Raw genomic sequence first — 13,767 nt, 5'->3', positions numbered from 1 at the left:
GCAGCACTCTACCCAGGGGAAGCCTCATTTAAATTTGAATAATTCAGCCTCCCTTTTATTTCTCGGGATCAAAACAACAAGGGGTGTGGGGTTGCATAGAAAATGGGAACCTCGGAGACCAGGAAGGGCGCCTTTCGGGAATAGTGACGCAGAAGCCCCGCCCCGGCCCAGGTCCCCGCGCGGCCCCTCCCCCACGTCGGGATTCGAATCGGGTCCGGGCGGCTCCGGGAGGCTGAAGACAACACAGTCCTTCAACTCACTCAGCAATTAGCACAAGAGATTCACAGTCTTATAGGTATTTTATAAAAATATAAATATGGGTACACTGTTGCCTTCACAACGCTGGATACAACGCCCTTTAAAATTGGGTTTATAACCAAGATTCAACAAATACACCTAAAACTTGGCTTAAAATATGTTAATATTTTATATTCTGTCATAAATGTTATGACATTTAATCGTGGCAAATCCATTTACTTTTTTTAAAAAAGTGTGCAACCAACTACCTAGAATAGAAGTCGCTATAAAAGGCCTCACGCCACCCCAGCCCCCGAGGAGCCTCTGCAAAGCCAGCAGGGTCGGGGCACGGCCTCCCACGGGAGAGGGCAGAGGGAGGCCCGGGGCTCCCCAGTCGCGCTCCGAGGATATGTCCGCGTGTAAGGGGGGGAGGGAAGGGAGGAGTGGCGGGGGCGGGGAGGGGGCCTCGCACGGGAAAACCATCAGGCTGGGCGGTGTTTTCAGTGCAACCAAGAAATGACAGACTCAAGTTTTTTTAAGTTTTAGGACTAGGAAAATAAAAACGCATCTTCCCCCCACAACCACGTTGACCACGCACAGTATTTTCCAAACAACAACAAAAATCAGTCGCACAAACTGCACCCACAATGTGCACACACAGGATAAATAGTTTGGAGCCGCAGAAGAGCGGAGCGTCCCCACGGTCGCGCGTCCGGGCCCGGGCGGCGGGCTTCGGCCGCGGGTCCTGCAGGCGGCGGGGCGCCCGGACCCCCGAGCCCCGCCGCCCGCCTTCCGCCTCCGGAGAAACGCATGGACCGGAGGATCCGGTGTCTCGGGACTCCGAACTCGCTGGTGGCCAGACTCAGATTTCAAAGGGGCTGCAGCCCGAGCACCGCCCCTTCCCCCAGCCAGGCGGCGGCAGCGGCGGCCGTGGGCAGCCCTCGGCCCAGGTCCGGGCGGCCGCGCGGGAGCGGCGACGCCGGGCCCCCCCGTGGGCGCGGACGCGCGCGCTGGACTCGTGGTGGCCGCGGTGCGCACCGAGGTAGTTGGCGGGAAGGTACAGCAGGCGACACGCTCGAGGCCCACGTCCGGTCCCGGCGGGCATCACCGGCCGCCGCCCGCGTACTTGGCCTTGGTGATGAGATAGAGCACGATGTCCTGGTGGCCGCCAAACGCGGCGATGTGCAGCGCGCTCCAGCCGTCGCGGTTAGCCAGGCGGATGTCCGCGCCGAACTTGACCAGCAGCTTCACGAGCTCCAGGTTGCCGTCGATGACCGACTGGTGCAGCGCCGTCTGGCCCTCGGGCCCGAACGAGTTCACGTTGAACTCGCAGTTGGTCATGTTCTGCAGCAGTGACTGCAGCTCCTGCGTGTTGCCCTTGCGCACGGCCTCCTGGAAGATGCGCTGCGTCTGCGGCGCCGAGCAGGTGGACAGCTCAGCCTGGCTCATGCTGCCGCCGGACGCGGGCCGCGGGCCGTGCCGGGGCTCAGCGCGGGCGGCGGCGGCTGCGGCTGCGGCACGGGCCCCTGGCTGTCTCGGGGCGCGCCGGGGCGCATGGAGGGCGCGGAGCCCCCGGGCCCCGCACGCCGCCCCTGGGCGTTCCGGGCGCTGGGGGCCGGGGGCCGCCGCCGCCGGGCCCCCGCCGCATCCAGCCGCGCCCGGGCGGGCGGGCGACCGGGGCGGGCACTGCGCTCGCGGGGGCCGGTGGGCCCGGCGGCGCCGCCGCGCGTTCCGGGTCCCTGCTCGCTGCGGCTCCCACGCAGACCCCACGCGCCTCCCCACGCGCAGCTGCACTCGCCCGCCCGCCGCGCCGGGGCGCCTTTTACCCCCCCTTTATATTTGCATAACAATAGGGCGCCGGTGACGCGCACGCCGGCGGCCCTACGATTGGGCGGCGCCCACGTGGGGGCGGGGCTGGGCGGGGCGTGCCCCGGCGGCCGCGCGCTTCGCCGCAGGGGGCGCTGGTCGCCGGCTCGGGGCCAGGTGGCGGTGCCGGGCTGCGGGGCGTCCTGGATCCTTGCGCCCCCGGCTCCCCGCATCTCCGCCGTCGTCCCGCCTGCTCTTCCTGTGGCCACCCGGGGAACCGCAAGCTGCCCGCTCGCGCAGACCCCGGCACGATCCCGGCCAAGCGCGGCCTCCCCAGGGTGGGGGCTCGGGAACATTTCAGATCCGGGGGGCTGGGGTCCCCAGCTCTCCGGGTGCGCGGCGACGAGACTGGCCAGGCCTGGGCCCCAGGACCCCGGGTCCACGCGCGGGGCCAACTCCATGAACAGCTCGGTCTTGTCACTTCAGCCATGCAGTCCTTCCCGCACGGGGGTGGGGGGAGGAAGGCTTCTTTGGCGGCCTGGGTGACCCCGCCTTGACTCCACAAACCCTGAGGCCCTGCCCTGATGAAGGAGCAGGTTCTCCACCTGAGGAGGCTGGGGGGGCTGCCCCCCTACATCCCACCCCGGCTCAGAAGCTCCTCCAGAGGGGGCAGGTTAGTCAGTGGGACCTCAGGGCCTGTTTCCCTCTGCTGGGCCACCTCCAGCTGCAGGAGTAGGCCAGGCCTGGCCGGATGAGCAGCCCCAGGTAAGCCACCAAGGGCTGCTTGGAAGGGAAACACAGAAATGACTCATTTTCAAACTGTAAACCCATATTTTATTGATGCTCTAATACTGCCACCAAATTTCCTCATTAGGGTTTTACAGTTTATAGCTGGGCTGTGGTGTCTGGAAATTGGGCAGGAATGAGTCTCAGAGCAGCAGGCCTTGGGCAGCAGGAGGAGACCAGTTCCCAGTCCCAGGAGGCAGTTGCGGGCCTTATCTGGGGAGCCCACCCCGCTTGGGTCTTGTCTGGGGGGGCCCATGAGTGTCTGCACACATGCAGTGGTACCCCCATCTTGCTCTGTGCCCTAGAAAAGTCACAGCCAAACCACAGGAAAAACTGGGCAAGGCCAACCCAGGACTGGCTGCCTCTAGTCTGCCAAGCTGAGACATGACCGTAGCTGACCCTCCAGGGCCCTTCTGGCAGCCAGAGCTCCCGGAGTCCTACTCGCTGGTCTCCCTGAGGCCAGTGGTCCAGCTGGTGGTCCAGGAGTTCTGCGAGGCCTGACTTCCCCCCGCAGAAGTGCCCCACAGAGCCCTGCGCTAGGGCCAGCTGTGGGTGTGACCTGGGAGGGGACTGCGATCAGGACACTCCTCTTAACAGGAAGTGTCCCTGGGTCCAGTAAGAGGGCCTGGGAACAGGTGCCGCTGGACTGTGGACACCTTGAAGCTGGGGCCCCCGACCACCCCAGCACCAGGGAAGAGGGCCAGGCCCTGTCCACTGGGGCCCACAGAAACCTCTGGACAGTGACCCTCAGAGTGGTAAGCACGTGACCCTGTGCAGGGCTGGGATGCTAGGCAGCACATGCTACCCTGCTGTCTGCTTCTCCCTGGAACAGGGTTGGGCATGGGGGCAGCATGCTGGGAACGTGCACCAGCTCTGGCCATGCCCAAGGCGGTCCCCCGAGGGTGGCTCGTTCGAAGCCAGGCCCCAGCCCATGTGGGCTCAGGTCACCTGACCTGAAGAAGGGCATCTCAGAGACCCTCTTGGGCCCAGGCAGAGCCTGGGAGCAAAGTCCCAGGAATACCCGCGCCAGCGTCAGGGAGGGCAGACAAAGGGGCCCTGTGAGCTGCGTGTGGGAATGCGCGGCTGCCACTGCAAGCCATTAAATCGGTGGTTTGGGTGTCCCCAGCCAGGGCGGCATGGCCACAGTGGCCATGAGTCTGGCCTGAGGTTCACACGCGCAGGGCTCGGGGTGAGAGTCAGACAGGTGCAGCTGGGCCTGCCCTTGTGGAGTTCAGGTGAGGGTCACACTGTCCCTAGGGGCTGATGGGATTCCGTGGCAGGGCAGTCACTGCATTCTGAGCAGCTCTGACCCACTCCCTAGGGGCTGCCCCATCCTAGGACAGGAGGGGAAGAAGGGCTTGCAGGGCACTGCCTCCTAAATGTTTGCCCAAGGGATGTTCCGAGAAAGAGAAAGGAGGACATTTGTTCCAAATGCCCTGGAGGGAGGGGGAGAAGCCTGCCATTGGCCAGGCCCTGCCTGGGCCCCGAGCGACCCCCTTGGGCATCTGCAGCTTTTCTCAGTGCTGTCTTCACTTCCACAAACAGGCAGGCGCTTCCCTGGCTCTGGGGGAGAAAGCCCTGACCCCGGGTATGTGGGGGTCGCCTGAACCCGGGCTCCATAGGCAGGCCGGTCCTCTGCATCTGCTCCCAGGATGTGGTGCAGGGGTGCTGCCTGCAGGGCCTTGGGGGAGGAGCCGGAGCAGTGGGTGCCGGCAGCTCGTTGGCAGGGTCTGGCGGCGGGGGAGGGCCGCAGGGGAGGCCGCGGCCGGAGCTGGGCCAGGGCCTGCGGCCCCCTTAAGCACTAGGCGGGGGAGGGAGGGCGCGCGGGCGGACGGGCGGGGGCGGGGCTTCCAGCTAATTCATTAAAATGTGTCGGGGAGCGTGGGAAAGAGGAGAGTGTTTCTTCCCAGCAGCCCAGACACCTGGTAGAAGGGCCGAGAGGATAGAGATCAAATAACAAACACTCAGCCCTCGGCCAGAGCGGAGGAAGGACGCCCAGGGCAGGAACTGGGGCAGACAATCCCTGCGCAGCTCTGGCCTGCCCCACCGGCTGCTCGGCTGCTCGGGGCAGCGCCTGGCACCAGGGCCCCAGCCCACCCTGCCAGCACGGTGCCTGACCCCTGGCCTGGGGTGGGGCCTTAAGAGGCTGCTGGCCTGACCCCAGATGGTCAGGACCAGGGTGGCCCCAGAGCTAGGCTGGGTGGCAGAGGGCTGGGGAGGTGGGGAGGCAGGTGGGATGGTACAGGCGAGGCCATGAGGGGCACCCGGGGCAGGGGTGCTGGGCAAGAAGGACACTTGGTCTCCCCGTGCTGCCCCTGCTCTGGCCTTTTTCTGTTGAGGACCAGCTGCCCTTGACACCAGGGCCTCAGGGCAGAGTCTCCAGGAAGCAGGGGGGTGGGCAGCGGGGGCCAGCACCCCCGGGGGTTTCCTCCTGACCCCCTGGGGAGGAGCAAGCTTGGGCTGCCTCCTAGGACAGGATTCGGTGCTGCTCTGGCTCTAGGAAGCAGTACCCCGACCACAGAGGGTGCCTGGCCCTGGTGGGGCCTGGCCAACCCACTCACCTCAACAGCCCAGCAGTGACCAGAAGGCCAGCGTGCACACTTGGCCCAGACACAATGCCCACTCAGCCTGGCCCTGTCCCCGGGGCCTCCTGGCCTCTCCATCTGAGCAGGGGCACCAGCTGCAGCCAGCCCAGGCATGCCCTGGAGCCCAGTGGGCACTTCCGGGGAAGCAGAGGACAGGGAAGATGGTGGGACGTCTGTGTGGCCTGCGGGAGGAGCCCCTGCATGCACACCCTGTGGCCTGACCCTGGCCCTGAGCATGGCCAGAGCCCACCTGGTACCTGGGCCCACAGGTGCACCCACTCTGGGCACAGACGGCGGCCCTGCTCCAGCCCCCAGCCCCAGCGGCCCCCCGAGGTTTCCGCCTGGGCTCCTCAGCCAAATCTGAGCTGGTTTCCGCTCAAGGCAGGAAGGACAGGAAAGGGATGTGGAGGGGGGGAGCACACATTCCTGGGGGGTGAGCCAGGAGGAGGCAGCGAGGGCAAGATGCAGTCTGGCTCCTCTCCCCACCCACCTGGCAGTGAGGCCTGCAGGGCCCTGGGGTGCCAGCACCTCAGTTTCCCTCTGGTGGGTGGAAAAGCAGCTGCTTCCTAAAGCTGAGGAGGGGGCTCTTGTGTGCAGGGGCCCCTTGGGGCTTCGGCTGCTGCCCTCTTGCAGGAGAGGAGGCCACCCAGCCTTGAGTGGGGGAGGCCTGTGGGGTCAAGCTCCGGCCAGCGGGGGGCCAGGGTCGCAGACTCAGAGGCGCTGCCTTCCCTCCAGGCCCCGGCCTTCCAGTACACATGGATGTCTTCCACAAGGGGGGCTGCCCTGCCTCAGGCACCAGGTGGGGCTGGGGCTTAACCCCAGGAAGCCCCCCCACATCTGGCCTGAAGAGCCTGCCTAGCAGAGTCCCTGGGACTGGAGGGGGAGCTGGAGGGTCCTGAGGCTGGCCTGGCTGGGACCTGCTCGGGGGAAGGGGAGGCCTGGGGAGGCCAGCAGAATGGGCTAGTGGGGTGGGGAGTGCGTCTGCTATCACAGCAAAGGGAGTGGACCACCGGCACAGGGGGCCTGTGTGTCCCCCACCTCCCGCAGCCTGCAGAGTCCTGGGGACGGGGAGCCACTTGGGTCCCACCCCTGGGGCCTTTATGCAGTGCCCTCTACCAGGCATGTCCTTCCCACCTTCCTCAGGGTGTGAGCATCCTGACTATGGGCAGACCGTGTCCCCCTGAGCTGTGCTCTGTGCGGGGGTCCTGCTGGCAATCTGGAGCATTCTGGGGTGGGCACTGGGTCCGTGTAGGTCAGGGTGGTCCTGCCTCGGCCAGGGGACCAGGCCAGCGGGGTTGGGGCGTTGTGCTGGGGGGCCGCTGGCTGGGCCAGGGGGCTTGGGCTGCCTCTGGGAGCCGGCGGCACTGTTCAGGACTTCGCTGAAGTGCGAGGTGACACGGCCCAGGTGGGAGCCCTCCCAGAAGACCTTGCCGCAGCCCGAGCAGCAGTAGAAGTGCCGCAAGTCGGGCTGCCACAGCACGCCCTCCGGGACCCTCGCCAGTTGCAGCCGGGTGCCGTTGGCCAGGGTGGCAGGCGCGTGGCTTTGCAGGTCAGCTGCCTCCAGCCAGCGGCAAGGCAGGTGAGAGGTGTAGCCCCCTCTGGGGGCCTCGTCGGGGGCATCGCCTGCAGGTGTCGGGGCCACTTTGAGCTCTCAGCCTTGGGCGTGTGTGCCACCTCATCCTCTGCCTCATCTTACAGACCCCTGGCTCTCCCCACTGGGGATGCACACCACCCCTCACTGAGCACACAGACCGTCTTGGGCTGGGTATGGGTGTCAGGATCCCCACGTGACCTCACCTGCATCCTGTAAGTCCTCACTCCGGTCAGCCTTGTCACCTGTGAATCAATCCAGGACGTCGGGGACGGTCCCCAGAACAGGGCCTGGATGCCTCTGGGCCCACTGGTCACCTCCAAGTGCCCAGCTTCTCTACCACCCTTAGCAGAAAGGGCGAAGGGCAGGGGGCTGAGGAGCCATGGTGCCAGCCTGGGCCCCTCCCATGGGAACTCACACCTTGGAACGTTCTTGGGGCTCAAAGGTCCTTGGGAAACAAGTTCTGGGCGTGAGATTGGCTGATTAGGGCACTTGGGGGCCTGGGAACAGCGGGTGGGGGCGGGAGCATCCCTCTGTGGTGATGAGCAGATAAGCCACTGCCCTGCCTAGGAGTGCAGCTCCTAATAGCACGCACTGTGGCAGCCGGGGCGCCGGGGGCCCACTGGCACTCAGGGAGGTGGCCAGGCCACGGCATAGGGCTGAGGGCAGCCGCAGCAGAGGAGCAGTGGCATGGGTGAGGGCAGTGTCCTCCGGGTTCTGCTGACCTTCATACTGTGCTCAGCAAACATTCCTGCACAGGCAGCTCCAGGTAGACCACAGCCGGGGCCTGACTGGATGAGCCCCCCACCCAAGCCCCACTGCCTCTGGGGAACCCAGCGTGGCCACAACCTCCACCTGGCCTCCCTCTCTGGCCGGTCTGCCCTCAGCCTCTCCCTGAGGCCCCTAGGATACCAGATGGCCTGCAGGATGCCTGTCCACCACCCCAGCATAGGTGTGGGCCTCTGGGTGGGGTGCCAGAGGCCCTGAGGGGACGGAAGCCCTGGGTGCCCACGGAGGGCACAGCCTACGGAGGACATGGTCCATGAGGGCACTGCGCATGCTCTACTCCCCTTCTGGGCCCCAAACACATCAAGGCCACACTGTGAAGAGGCAACAGCCCTGGGGGTTGGACACAGGTCATGGGGATAGCCTTCCTGCTGAGTGGGTGGCCCCTGCTCTGGCCCCAGACCCTGGAGAGGCACCCAGGCCTCAGGCTGGCCCCCAGGGAGTGTCCCTGTGCATCCTACCCTGCCCTTAACTGAGCCTGGGAGCGGCAGGGCACACCCCTGCCCTGGGCAACAACTGCAAAGTCTCCGGGGGCTCTGTACCCTCTTCTTTCCAGCTTTACAAGAATGGAAACTGAGGCTGGGCCCCTAGTTGGGGGGACATCTGGGTTTTGCCCTCCTTCCTGTCTGTCCAGGGCTCGTCTGCCTTCAGATTGCTTAGCAGGTGCCCTCAGTGCACAGGTGTGCAAGCACCTGCATGTGCGCCCCAGCGTGTGCATGGGAACGATGGCACGTGTGCCTGCCCTGCTGGGGAGACGTGGATGACAGCACCCTGAGGGGCTGTGTGTCCGGGCCTCATGCCCCTGGGCCTGTGGCCTCTGCAGGTGCTGGGCTCCGCACATCCGCCAGCTGGCGCTCTAGCCCTAGGAGCATCCAGGGGTTGGGCCCCTGCCCCATCCCCAGACCCCACAGAGCCTATGGCCAACCCCGTGGGGCGCACACACCTGTGCTGTGGGCATCTTCCTGGGGGCTGCCGAGCCGCACCAGCTGCCTCATCATGTCCTTGGAGACCTTCAGGTACCGGTCACAGTTACAGGCCTGAGGACAGAGGGGATGCTGAGGCCAGGTGGGAACCCTTCCATGTGCCCACTTGCGGCCTCATGCTCTTACAGTGCTGGGTCTGGCCAGAGACACATGACACATCCCTTCCTCTCCCTGCAAGACAGGGCACACCACCTCCTGGGAGCTCTCCTTGACTGGACTGGATCCTTACAGCCCCTGGGCAGCCTCTTCTGGCTCCCGGGACCCTGTGGGACTCTGCCATCATTTCCCCAACCCCAGAGTCTTGAGGGCAAAGCCAGGCCCTGGGCTGGGCTGTGGTAGGGGACACAGGGCCCAACATCAAAGGCTCAGGTAAGCAGCCCCTCAGCTGACCCTCTGCTGGTCTGGGGGGACCCAGGCTATCTCAGTGTCCGTGTTTCTCAATGGCCATGTTGGTGAGCGATCGAGATGGAAGTCACTTTTGCTCCTGTTTGGGGTCCTGGCCAGGGATATGCTGTGGGGAGCCTGGCCAGGGATATGCTGTGGGGAGCTCCGTGCAGCCCTGCTGACCTGGTGACAACCCTGGTGGAGTCAGGGGCTCCTGGGCACAGCCTGCCACTTGCCAGGGTGAGGGGCCCCAGGACCCCCAGGGGGAGGTGGGGAAGGAGCCGGTGCCTGGAGACCTGGCTCCCAGGCAGGTAGGCGTGGGGTGCCGCAGAGACGTGCACTCTGGTCAGGGCCTTCCGGACAATGAGCTGGAGCTGGGCCGGGGGCTCCCAGGCCCTGGGAGGGGGGCCCTGACCTGCACACATGTGATGGCTCTTGGCCCCCTCCTGGAGGACATGGCCTCTGGGGAGGGCAGGCGGCAGCCATAGGTCCCTGGAGCCCCAGGTGCCCATGTCAGAGGCGGTGCCCTCCCTGCCCCCACACGCCCTTTTCCCACGGGCCTTTCGACACTGAACTTACTTTACCTGTGGCCTCGTGGCTCCACATCCAGCACGAGGAGCCAGGGCCTGGGAGTGCTGGGTGGGTGGGGTCGCCTCCGCGGGTGTGGGCAGGCAGCCTAGGTGGGGCCAGGGAGGGCTGAGCCTGGGCAAGACCCTTCCTGCTGCCTCTGGGGGGCCTCCTATCCCCACCTCGGCTGCCCCTGCCAACTGGACCCTGGGCCTGCCTGTGGCACAGGGGGTGCATTGCGGGGCCTGGCCCCCAGCACACGGATCCAGGGACCCTCCTGGGGCAGGGGTGCAGACGGACTGCTGGCCGCAGGTCTGACCTGTGGTCACTCCAGGCCCGGTTGGGGAAGGATGGAGAGCAAGAGGGCAGTAGAGTCTCTGGCAGCCAGGGCTGTCCCCCACGGAGATCCACGTTCTCCCTGGCCAGGCTCCCTGAGGGGTCAGAGCCAGTAGGTGTAGACAGACAGAGCCCAGGCAGTGGGGTGGGAGCCTGTCGTGGGCCTAGGCCTGGGGTGCACACCTGGGCGGGGTGGCCAGCTCATGCTGAGTCACTGCAAGCAGACAAACGGCCGGTGCCATCCGCGAGGACCTGGCCCCACCCTCGGGAACCACCAGAGCAGGTTTTCCCACGGCTTCTGCCCACTGTCAGGGCCCTTGCTGTCACCCCGTAGGGCCCTGGGAGCCCTGCCCTACCCCCACCTCCAGCTGGAAGAGCCGGTTCTGTGCGCTCACCCCTTCTCTGCCCTGCATTCCGCATCTGCAGGAAAGCCTCTCCTCCATCTCTGTCGTCCCCCACCACTCCCCCACACCCCATCCCCCCCAGCCCAGCAACTCTCCTCTGACCACCTGCTGTGGGCAGGCAGTGGCCACCCTCACCAAGGCTGAGGGGCTGCTCTTCGGGGCTCACAGCCTAGCCTGGGCTGCGTTGTGGGCCCCGTGCCAGTCCAGCAGAGGCCCCCTCCTGACACCCACTCATTCTGAGGGCATCGCACCAGGGTCCTCACATGGACCCCCAGGGGAAGCTGTGTGAGCATGTACTACCTAAGTCATACCCATTCTTCCCTGTGGGATGGCCAAACCCTAGCTCGGGATGCCAGGGGGTCCAGGCAGATGGCAGTGGGGGTCCTGGGGAGGCCCAGACAAGGGCTGGGTGGTCCAGTTCCATGGGTCCAGCCTGGTCTCCACCCCCAGAGCCTGGCTGGGTGGGAGGGGGCAGGAGGGGCCGGGAAGGCTTCTGGTGTCCCCGTGTCAGGGGGCCACCTGCCTGCCTGGTTCCACAGCTCCTGCAGCTGCTCAGGGCCAACACCCGCCACGCCATCCCTACTTGGGACCCTCTGGCTCCCTGGGGGCTTCCCAGGATGAGCCCATGAGTGGGACGTTGTCCCCTGGGGACTGATGGTGGCCTATAAACATCGCTGGGCCCTGAGCCTCAGCAAGTCGGGGGCTGAGGGTGAGAGGAGGGTAGGATGTGAGCCTCACCTGGGGCTCACCAGGCATGGGGCCTGGCACAGACCCCGTGTTCCAAGGGTGCGGGGCAGCAAGAAGGATGTGGGGTGGCTCCCTGCCCCCACTGCAGACTTGCCCCCAATTCCCTGCCCAGTGGGCACCTGGCACAGTGGGGTGCGAGGGCCCCCCCTCCCAGCTGGGAACTGGGCCCAGGCCACGAGAGTGCCTGCTGTTGGGGCTACTACTCAGCCTGGGGGCCGAACAACGGGCGGATAACAGCAACCTCACTCCTGCTGGATGGCAAATGTGTCCGGCCTTGAGCCCCTACCCCGGGAGGCTGCATTCTGGGATTTTCTGACTCCACAGGCAGGGCGGATGGGAGCTTCGGCTCAGAAGCTGTGACATGCTCTAGAGTAACAGGCCATTTCTTGCTCCTTTAGAGCAAATTGGGAGAACGAGAGAAAAGCATAGAAAAGCATAGAAAAGAAGAAACTAAACCTGCCCTCATCCCACCACCTGGTGGGAAAAGCTAGCATGGCAAGGAGAAGAGTTTCCATTTCCGGCACCTTCCCAGGGCACACCTCTCCTGGGACCAGCATCTCCAAGGCTCACGTCAGAGGAGGGGCGCCCTGGAGGGGCTGCAGGACACAGGGGTATAGCTCCCGCAGTGTTTTCTGCCCATTTGGTCCCTGCCGAGAGCTACCTCCCCTTACCGTCCACACTTGTGTCCCAGGCTTTCCTGGGCTGGCTCATGCACCGTGACCCACCCCCACAGAGCCACCCCCCAACAAATGGTGCCAGGTGCAGGGCCGGAGGGCTGGGATGAAAGACTCCTGGCCGCGGGGTGTTAGCCTGACACCTCGGCCTGAAGCCCCCTGGGTGTACTCCACACCGTGCACTCCCACACCCTGCAGGCAATGCCTTGTGAGGCCCTGAGCCATCTGCCCCCAAAGGAGATGTGGTTCCGGGGCAGAGCACGGCTGCGGAGCTGCGGCCTTCTCCCTGACCGGCACACCAGCCAGCTTTGCCAAGGAAGACCCTGCAGGCTCGTGGCTGCAGTGGGTCTGGCTGACAGCTGAGGTTCGCAGGGCATCTGTGGGGAGTCATCCCCACCCTGCTGGGGGGAGTGCGGCAGGGGGTGCTGTACTGGCCTGTGTGGGAAGGTTTCCAGACCCAACAACGACGGGCGCCTGGGTGGCTCAGCTAAGCACTTGCCTTGGGCTTAGGTCCTGGGATCGAGCCCCACATGGGGTTCCCTGCTTAGGGTTGGGAGAATGTGCGTCTCCCTCTCCTTCTGCCCCTAACCCCCACCCCTGCTTGTGCATACTAGTCTGCTCCTGTGCGCTCTTGCATGCTCCAATACATAAAATCTTAAAAAATGCCAACAAACCCAACAATAATGCTCTTCTGACTGTGAAGCAGCCTCTTGGCCCTCCAACCGGTGACCTCCACCGCTGATGTCTGTGACCTGGGACGGCAGCCCTGCAGGGGCCTCGCTACAATGTCTGCCCTGCCCCCATGTCCAGGAAGGGCAGTTCCCAGGGGCCTAGCCCCTCCCTGAACTGGCTGCTGCCCATCCTCTCCGTGGGGCCAGGACAATATCTCCACAGACTGGGCATAGGTCTGGCAGAGTCAGCATTGCACGGGGTCCCTAGGGGGCAGGGGCCCAGGTGCTGGGGCACATAGTGGGTCCGCATCCCCATGAAGCCTGGATGCGCCCACGTGTGTGAGAGCTGGTACACTGCAGGTGTTTCTCCTCAGCACCCGGCATCAGAGGAGCTGAGCGTGTGTCCGTGTGTGAGCAGTATCAGAGGTGTGAACGGGAGTGCGTGTGACTGGGTATTCTAAGGTGTGGACACAGGACCTGTGTGACGGGGTGTATCCAGGTGAGTGGATGGGATGTCACATGTTCACCTGAGCCCAGTTCACCTTCTGCTGCATGGACCGGAGAGCTGCCTGGACTTCCTGGGGACCTGCCTCAGATCTGGGAGTGGAGGCCCTAGCCAGAGAGCTGTCCTTGTGCCTTCAGGCAAGGAGGGCTGGCCACCAGCATGGAGGGCCCCACCAGCCCTGGCCAGGCTGAACACCCTATGGCCTCCCTGGACGTCTCTCAGCCTGCTGGTCTCTGTGATGGCAGACATAGTGCCCAGGATGTAGCACACATGACAACCAGCCCCTGGTCAGGTGCATATGGGGGGGTCACAGCCCCTCCCCCAGGCCCCTCTGGGGTTGTAGGCCTGAGCCCCAGGAAGTGGTCACAAACAGGACGGGCAGGTGGGCTTCCTACTTGGTGTCCACTCCTCTATCTTGGGCACCTTAGCTTCTGAAAGCTCCTCATCCAAGTGCACCAGCCAATAGCCAGGGTCAGCTTGGGACCTGGACCCAGGGGGACAGCAGGGTCAACAATGCAGCCCAGGCCATCTGGGGCTGGTAGATGAGGCCCAGCTCCCTTGGGCAGGGCAGGCCTGCAGGCCACCTGATGCGAGCAACGGGGGGGGGGGGGGGGGGGGGGCAGGTGGCCAAGTCGTCCTGCCTGGCTTCCTCTCCCTGACAGGGGACAGTCCCCCCCCCCCCCAAGTCAGTGCCCGGGAGAGCTG

At 65.0% G+C, this 13,767-nt stretch overlaps 2 protein-coding genes across 6 annotated transcripts in view; both read right to left on the bottom strand.

Annotated features, from left to right (window-relative positions):
* Positions 1 to 280: 280 nt before the first annotated feature.
* On the bottom strand, positions 281 to 2,033 carry NRARP (NOTCH regulated ankyrin repeat protein). Its single transcript, XM_055325541.1, has one exon. It carries the CDS (start codon positions 1,684 to 1,686, stop codon positions 1,342 to 1,344), a length of 345 nt encoding a protein of 114 aa, XP_055181516.1. The 5' UTR covers positions 1,687 to 2,033; the 3' UTR covers positions 281 to 1,341.
* An 827-nt stretch (positions 2,034 to 2,860) lies between these two features.
* The window catches only part of EXD3 (exonuclease 3'-5' domain containing 3), a 76,459-nt gene continuing 65,552 nt past the window's right edge, over positions 2,861 to 13,767 (bottom strand). For all 5 annotated transcript variants that reach the window (XM_055330837.1, XM_055330864.1, XM_055330847.1 and 2 more), the window contains 3 exons: positions 8,735 to 8,828; positions 7,212 to 7,250; positions 2,861 to 7,037 (listed from right to left, as the gene is read on the bottom strand). In XM_055330837.1, the coding sequence (XP_055186812.1) occupies positions 6,574 to 7,037; positions 7,212 to 7,250; positions 8,735 to 8,828 (597 nt within the window). In that variant the 3' untranslated portion in view covers positions 2,861 to 6,573. The remainder of the gene's footprint in view (positions 7,038 to 7,211; positions 7,251 to 8,734; positions 8,829 to 13,767) is intronic.

The sequence above is a fragment of the Nyctereutes procyonoides genome, unplaced genomic scaffold (assembly GCF_905146905.1).
Source record: "Nyctereutes procyonoides isolate TBG_1078 unplaced genomic scaffold, NYPRO_anot_genome, whole genome shotgun sequence".
In the NCBI taxonomy this organism is placed as follows: domain Eukaryota; kingdom Metazoa; phylum Chordata; class Mammalia; order Carnivora; family Canidae; genus Nyctereutes; species Nyctereutes procyonoides.
This window is presented reverse-complemented; position numbering and strand designations above follow the sequence as displayed.

Coding starts and splice junctions, on each gene's coding strand:
- NRARP (XM_055325541.1), bottom strand. CDS start 1,686: ATGAGCCAGGCTGAGCTGTCCACCTGCTCGGCGCCGCAGACGCAGCGC.